This window comes from Atractosteus spatula, chromosome 9 (genome assembly GCF_055471065.1).
Source record: "Atractosteus spatula isolate fAtrSpa1 chromosome 9, fAtrSpa1.hap1, whole genome shotgun sequence".
NCBI lineage: Eukaryota > Metazoa > Chordata > Actinopteri > Semionotiformes > Lepisosteidae > Atractosteus > Atractosteus spatula.
This window is the reverse complement of record NC_142714.1, coordinates 24,420,449-24,427,834: the sequence shown is the minus strand read 5'-3', so window position 1 is coordinate 24,427,834 and position 7,386 is coordinate 24,420,449. Positions and strand designations below refer to the sequence as shown.

Here is a 7,386-nt window from a genome sequence, read left to right as displayed (position 1 = left end):
ACTTGGATGAGAGACCTCCTGGGAAAAACGTAGGTTGCTGCTGGAAGAGGTGTTAGTGGGGTCAGCAGAGGGGGCGCTCACCCTGCGGTCCATGTGGGTCCTAATGTCCTAATGCCCCAGTATAGTGAGGGGGACACTATACTGTAAACAGGTGCCGTCCTTCGGATGAGACGTAAATCCGAGGCCCTGACTCTCTGTGGTCATTAAAAATCCCAGGGCGGGTAACCCCGGTGTCCTGGCCAAATTTCCCATTGGCCCTTACCAATCATGGCCTCCTAATAATCCCCCTGTATGAATTGGCTACATTACTCTGCTCTCCTCCCCACTAATAGCTGGTGTGTGGTGAGCGTTCTGGCACACTATGGCTGCTGTCACATCATCCACGTGGATGCTGCACAGTGGTGGTGGAGGAGAGTCCCCATTACCTGTAAAGCGCTTTGAGTGGAGTGTCCAGAAAAGCGCTATATAAGTGTAAGCAATTATTAATTGTTATTATTATTACCCAAATGCCCAGTCTGGACTTGTCTGAGTAAAACAATCAACTATTTAATTGTATTTTTTCATATGTTTTTGTCATATGTTCGAGGAGTGTGCATTGCACAGTTCCTGGGAATTACAGAGACAATAATCTGCATACTGTATACTGTAACTGAAAGCTTTTTGTAATGCTATCAGTCATAAATACATGCATAAACAAATGAGTAAAGATTTAGTAGTCTCTTAATCAAATTCCAAGGAATTTCTTGTTTCGGCCAAAAGAGTCATTTTAACCTCTCTGAATCTACAATTAGAAGCAAATTCCTGTCCATAACTAAAAGTCACTGTGTTTCCTCAGTAATGGCATCATTTACATTTGCAGTGCTATTGACTTTCATTTAAATGATGCCCTCTGTAAAACCAAATTACCTTCAGAGAGAAGAGCTGAAAAAGGAGATTAGGGTACGTTCAAAAGGAGATTTGTAGCTGTTGTGAAAATATTTTTTTGCTTTACGGTGTTTTGCAGGTCTCTGTTGCCACCATACGGATAAAAAGTAGCACTGTGTTGGAATTGCTGGTGTTGAATTCCTGCATTTCCAATTTCACTGAGGTACGAGGTATTTTCATACTAGTTATGTCATTTAGTATATGTTGCAACTTCAGAAGGCGGTAATAATGGCTACTCATAGTAACTGCAATGTGTTTGACACCACATTAGGTACATTTCAATGTAACAAGCCTAAATGATGGGACAATGTGGATCCAAGTCTATTTTCCAATGATTTAGAACGTTAACATTCCCTTGGTGTTGCAAATTTGTCTATAGCAACTATATAAAATGCTGATCATTATGATAAATATTTTTAAGAATGTCTCTGATTAACCAAATTTAAGTGGAGAAAGCTACTGTTTGATTAAAAAATCTAGTGCAGGAACTCCCAGCTCCAGTCTTTGAGGCCTGCAGTACAGTACAATTTATAAGTGTCTTTAAATCAGGTGGCTACCTTAAGAACTACTGACTTAACTGTTCTCCGGTTAAGCCAATAATCAGTTCAATTTTGTTGTGAAAGATTGAGCTTAAAGGAAAACCTGCACACACATTGGTCACTCAAATAACCCAGTGGTGGCTGTGGGAATATGGAACAAGCTACCTTACGACAATGATGGAGATCCTTGCATAAATTTGTTTCTAGCTACCCAAAGCGTCAGATGGACAAAATAAGCTCCTTTCATTGGTAACCTTTCTTATGTTCATATGTTCAGGACTGGAGTTAGTATAGGTATTACTGTGTGAAAACATTAGATAAAGCCTTTGTAGCAGATTATACAATACCGAACCTTAATTTAAAATAAAAACAGCTCAGAAATCATTACCACATTCACTTTGTTTCATAAATGTATTTGATATGTTGGTGGTATTGCCACTAACAACATAAATTAAATTGGATTCCAAACTTTCCTTTTTTAATAAATTTAGATTGGGCCTTTGAACCATTTTAAAAAATATATTTATTATTATGTTTATTTGTGGGATTTAAAATGGAACAATGATAAAACCATGTTTATTTACTTGTATGATAAACAACTATAACAAAAACATCTTCTTCATTAAATATATATATAATATTGCTAAATTATGCACATTATATTGCTATATAGATATTGCAAGGAAAGGCTATCAAAAAAAAATATCACCTATATACAGGGCCGTCTCAAGGGGTGGGCAGGCCCCAGGGTGGGGGGGTTCTTGTGTGTACTGGTGGCGGCAGGGAGCAGCGTTGAGGTGATGAAATAGCTACCTGACTGGCCTGCGCAAACAGACATACTGAACCGAACACAATTACTAATCGCCGTTGTCGCTAATGCTATCAGTACCTTCAGGTGTCTCAATGCTAGCATCCTTGTCATGCTCGAGATCACCACCCAAGTCCATTTCTTCTTTGCTCCTGGTTTTTACAGTGAACCTTTCGAAGACCCTTCAAAGGCCACATTTGTATCCTCACTCTTCTGCTTCCTTTTTCTTTTCTCGCACCTACTGCAGTATTTTCAAAATTTGTCCCTATCTCTGCTTGTGCTCGCCAGTTTTCCACCGGCTAACTTTTTCCGAAGCTAGTTTAGTTCTGCCGCAATCACTTTTAGCTGGCAACTGATGGCCTATGATGTACAGTAGTTAGTGCGGGACACGCCTCCAGTTCTGAATAAAACATCTGCTCTCCCACTAACTTTCAATTTCATCTTGAGTTAAAATAAAAGTGTGTGTCACTTTATTAAAATATTTAAACATGTATGTATGTATTTCTATTTCTATGCGAGTGTGTGAAGCGGGATTGGGGATGGTGGGGGGGGCTTGCCGGCTCTGGGCTCCCCAAATCGCAGGGCCCTGGGCGTCCACCCCCTTCGCCCCCCCGTTTGAGACGGCCCTGCCTTTATACCCATAAAAATACAAACACCCATAAAAATGCATCCCCGAAAGCACCTATAAAACAGGAGTACCCAGAGCCTACAGGTCACCTGTCCATCCTTTGGCTTATTTTGACTTGAAAGTCAATTAGTAAGGATTTCAGTGGGTCACTTTTAACCCAGAGTGATAATTAAGCATTAACGGACTTATTTTGGCCTCCTAATGGCCTGACCAGTCCTGATACTTTCTCCAAAATCTGCTATCATATTTCTTTTCAGCTACAGTACTTCCATCTGTTTCGGCACATCTTCCAGCACTGCAATCATACTTATCACATCAGACTCAGACTTATCAGGGCAGAACCAAAACTGATCCCTTAACCACCACAAAACTGTGTGCAATCTCAGAATCTGTCATTTCAGAAACTAACCAGCCATAAAGGCCTGAGACTGGAAATGATGAGCTGTGGTGAAGAAAATAAAATGTATTTTGCATCCTTAGTTCATAGTGAGGCAGCTGGGACAAGACCTCATGGAAATTGTCCATTTTCCTCTATAGGTCAAATACGTTATCAACAAGATATGGAGCGGAAACAAAGCAGGGAACTGCTGGAAGAGGCAGCCCAGGAGCAGTCAGTGGATGTCCTCAATAGTGGATTTTTACTACCTAAATCATTATTTGACAAAATGTATGAGCACCAGAAAAAAGGACTGGCTTTCCTTTATGAAGCATACAAAAAAAATAAAAAGGGTGTGATTATAGCTGATGACCCCGGTTTGGGAAAAACTGTCCAGATTGTTATGTTTTTGGCCGGAATGAAAAACATGAAGCAAATTAAATCTGTCCTGCTTGTGATGCCCTTCGGACTGCTGAAGAACTGGATTGAAGAGTTAAAAAAATGGACACCGGATATAAATATCTTTACCTTTCATTCCACAAACAAACATCGAGTAAGGAATTTGAACGAAGTGAAGCAAACAGGAGATGTGCTCCTAACCACATACAAAATGTTACTTACTAACTTGCAGACATTCTCCACCAATAACGAAGAAGCATTTGTTTGGGACTGTGTGATTTTTGATGAAGCTCATGAGATCAAAAACCAATCTAGCAAGAGATTTAAAGCAGCAGATGTGATCCCAGCAAAGACCCGGTTTCTGCTCTCCAGTGCACCAGTGCAGAACAACCTCCAAGAGCTGTGGTCTGTGTTTCACCTTGCCTCCCAGGGAAGTCTCCTTGGTACGTACCCAACATTTAGAAAGTTGTACGAGGAGCCAATAATGAGAGGAAAGGAGAAGGATGCCAGTCCCTCAGAGAAAGCATTGGGCCTTCAGACATCAGAGAGCTTGACGGAAATGATAAAGCCCTACTACCTGAGGAGAACAAAAGAAGACGTTCAGAGAGAAAGCAAAGAGCAAGAGTCAGACAAAGAGAATCAGGTTGCTACTGATTCTGTCAAGATGGCCCAGATTTCCAAGAAGAATGATCTTGTGGTGTGGGTTTATCTCAGCCCCTTACAAGAGAGACTGTATAAAAAGTTCATTTCAACTAGATGTCTTGCTGACTTCAAGTTAACTGGCCGCGGTAGTCTGATGAAAATCTGTAATCATCCTAGATTGCTTACTGTCAGAGAATACAGTGAGTTGCTTGACTGGGATGAGTTGGGTTTAGATCTTTCACATAGCGAATTTATCGAGGACTTTGATGAGAATAACATGTTCCAGCTTCCAAGTGAAAATCTTATTCAAGAATCAGGAAAGATAGCATTCCTTGTGGCTTTACTTGAAAGGCTCAGAGAGGAGGGTAATCGAGTTCTTGTCTTCTCTCAATCTGTAAAAATGCTGGATATTATTGAGCGCATTTTGAAAGAAAGAGAATTTAAGTTGCTACGAGTAGATGGGACAGTATTTTCTGCTGCCGAACGTCACCAGCGTGTCACGTTGTTTCAGACACAGAGCCAGTATACAGTCTTCTTACTGACAACTAAAGTAGGAGGAGTAGGGTTCAATCTAACAGCTGCCAATCGGGTGGTCATTGTTGATCCATCCTGGAATCCTGCCACAGACAGTCAGGTTTTAGACAGAATGTACAGAATTGGACAGCAGAAAGATGTGATCGTTTACAGACTGATTACCTGTGGGACGATCGAGGAAATAAAATACCGCAGTCAGATTTTCAAAAACTCACTGTTCAGACAGCCAATGGGTGAGAATAGGAATTTTATCAAGTATTTCAACAAACAAGACATGAAACAGTTTTTTACATTAGGGGACACAAAATCTTCTTCCACACAACGTCTCTTCCAGACCCTGCACTGTGATCATCAAGAGACGGACAAAACCTTAGGTGATCATTTAGCTTACCTGCACACCCTGAAAATGTCTGGGATTTCAGATCACAACTTCTTTTTCTCAGCCTCCAGGGAAAATGATTTTAACAAAGAATCAGGACAGAATACAGATCAACTTCAAGTGCAAAAACCCCAGGAGCAAAAGGAAGCAGAACTGCACCGCTTTTGTCACAAAACAGGGTTTAGTACAAAGAAGAAAAAAAAGGAGAGAAAAAGATCTTCTTACTCCACTGACAGTGACTCAGATCCCATAGAAGACACAGAATTGAGAGATTCTCAACAAGGTACCAAACTTGTGAACAAATGCAAAGTTTCAGCTCTCATCCACAGCGCTGCCAGGAGTAAAAAAGATCTCTCCATGAATGAAGACAATTTTCATACTGGGCACAAACTGACCACAAAATCCATTAACAAAGACAGAAAGAATGTCTTTGCAATTGTTGACTTAACTGGAGATGAGCCATCTGCCGTTGATAGGAGTGATGAAAGTGTAGAAACAGGTAGTGAAATTGCAACTAATCTGGAATTTCAGAAAGCCACCCATTTGTCTTTCAATGTGCCAGGTTCTGATTTAATTATGACATCCACTCCAGCCCAACAATCAAAAAGGCTTGGTGCTGAGGACTGTGAGAAAACAAATCTAACAAAAGTGTTAGAAACTGACTCCATTAAACCTGTTGTCCATAATGGAAATACTACAGGAACAAATGATGTGTCTATGCTGTCTGAGCAGTCAGGTCATCAGACACCAGTACAATTGCCTATACTGTGTAATTATTCTAGGACTTCAAGTTCAATGTCATCTCTAATCGACAGTAACAATAAATCACCTTCTAATGAAACTGAAGCTGTTTCTTTACAGGACAAGCCATGCAGTGAAGGCAGGGCTGCATTGACCATTTCTCAGTGTGCTAAAAGCCCTGTATTCTTTGAAAATATAGCTGGACAGAAAGAGATGACAACCCAGTGTGCAAGGAAATTGCATTTTTATGAAGAGTGTACAGGAGAACAAAATCCCACTGAACACACTCTACCTTCTGACAAGGTAAAGAGAACTGAAAGCCACATACAACCTACTGTTAACTTTGAAGAACCTGAATTGTCAGGAGAGAAGAGGGCCTCTCTTTTATTGGATGACCTGCTGAATGATCCATTCCCTGTCTGTATGAATGAAAACGATCCATTGTTTGAATCATGCTTAGAAAATGATGACCTGGACCACAACTTAAGCACAATATTAGCTTTATTAGAAAGACAGATGATTTCTGTGAATGCCAATATGACTAGTGGTGGAGGAACATCTCCTGTGCAGTTTACATATAAAGAGGTACAGGAACAGGCCACAGATTATGGAGAAGACAGCTTTTTTCAGATCCTTCAATACCTTAATGAACCAACAGAGGCTGATGTGTCAAACAAAGGTTATGTGCCACCACTGTTTCCTGATGGTGTGGACTGGATGCCTGTGCCCTTTGAAAGTGCCTCAGTCAGTCGCAGCAATGGAAAGGACCTGGAAGCCAATGAACAAAAAGCAGGAAACACAGATGAGAAAAAAGAGAAAAATCCTGAAGCAGAATCTCCTCAGCTGAGAACTGTAGAAGGAACCCTAATGACAAAGGGAGCCAGTAATGAGAATGATCAGATAAGATGTGAAGGGGGCTGCATGGTCCATGATCTCCCCAGCAAATTGTTAACTAGTAAAGACGATTCCAATAGTGATTGCAGCCACTCAAATACATGGAGTATGCAGGGCTCTTCCGATCAGGAATCTGAAAAGGTCATTGAAAAAACCCTTATAGATGTGCGTAAAGCTCTACTTAATCAAGCAGTAAAACTGGAAAGGAAAGGCAGACAGCAAGAAGTAGATATACTTTTGAAGCAAGTTTTAAAATTAAATGTAAAAGAAATAAACAGGGTCTAGTCTGATCTGAAGAAAACAGGAAATTTACAAGCATTTCTGAGAGTACATATCGATTAGTGTTAGGGGTATCACAGTGTTTATATTTATATGTTAAGTCTAATAATTGTAGAATTGTTACATTGTTTGGAATAAGGGAAAAGTTTCCCATTTCTTTAGCATCAGTTTATACAGAGGAATTCAGACCAGAGTAGGATCTTTCATCAGATAAAAATGTACGTTAATACAGCACACACTTTT

The 7,386-nt window shown here is 40.3% G+C and overlaps 1 protein-coding gene across 2 annotated transcripts; it reads left to right on the top strand.

Moving 5' to 3' along the window:
• Positions 1-1,419: 1,419 nt before the first annotated feature.
• Positions 1,420-7,149, top strand: LOC148828450 (DNA excision repair protein ERCC-6-like). Of its 2 annotated transcripts, XM_088926019.1 has the most exons (2): positions 1,420-1,445; positions 3,480-7,149. In XM_088926019.1, exon 2 carries the CDS (start codon positions 3,565-3,567, stop codon positions 7,147-7,149), a length of 3,585 nt encoding a protein of 1,194 aa, XP_088782145.1. In that variant the 5' UTR covers positions 1,420-1,445; positions 3,480-3,564. The 2 variants fall into 2 exon arrangements, with proteins under 2 accessions (XP_088782145.1, XP_088782144.1); XM_088926018.1 differs by lacking the exon at positions 1,420-1,445 and having other exon boundaries at positions 3,445-7,149.
• The last annotated feature ends 237 nt before the right edge of the window (positions 7,150-7,386 follow it).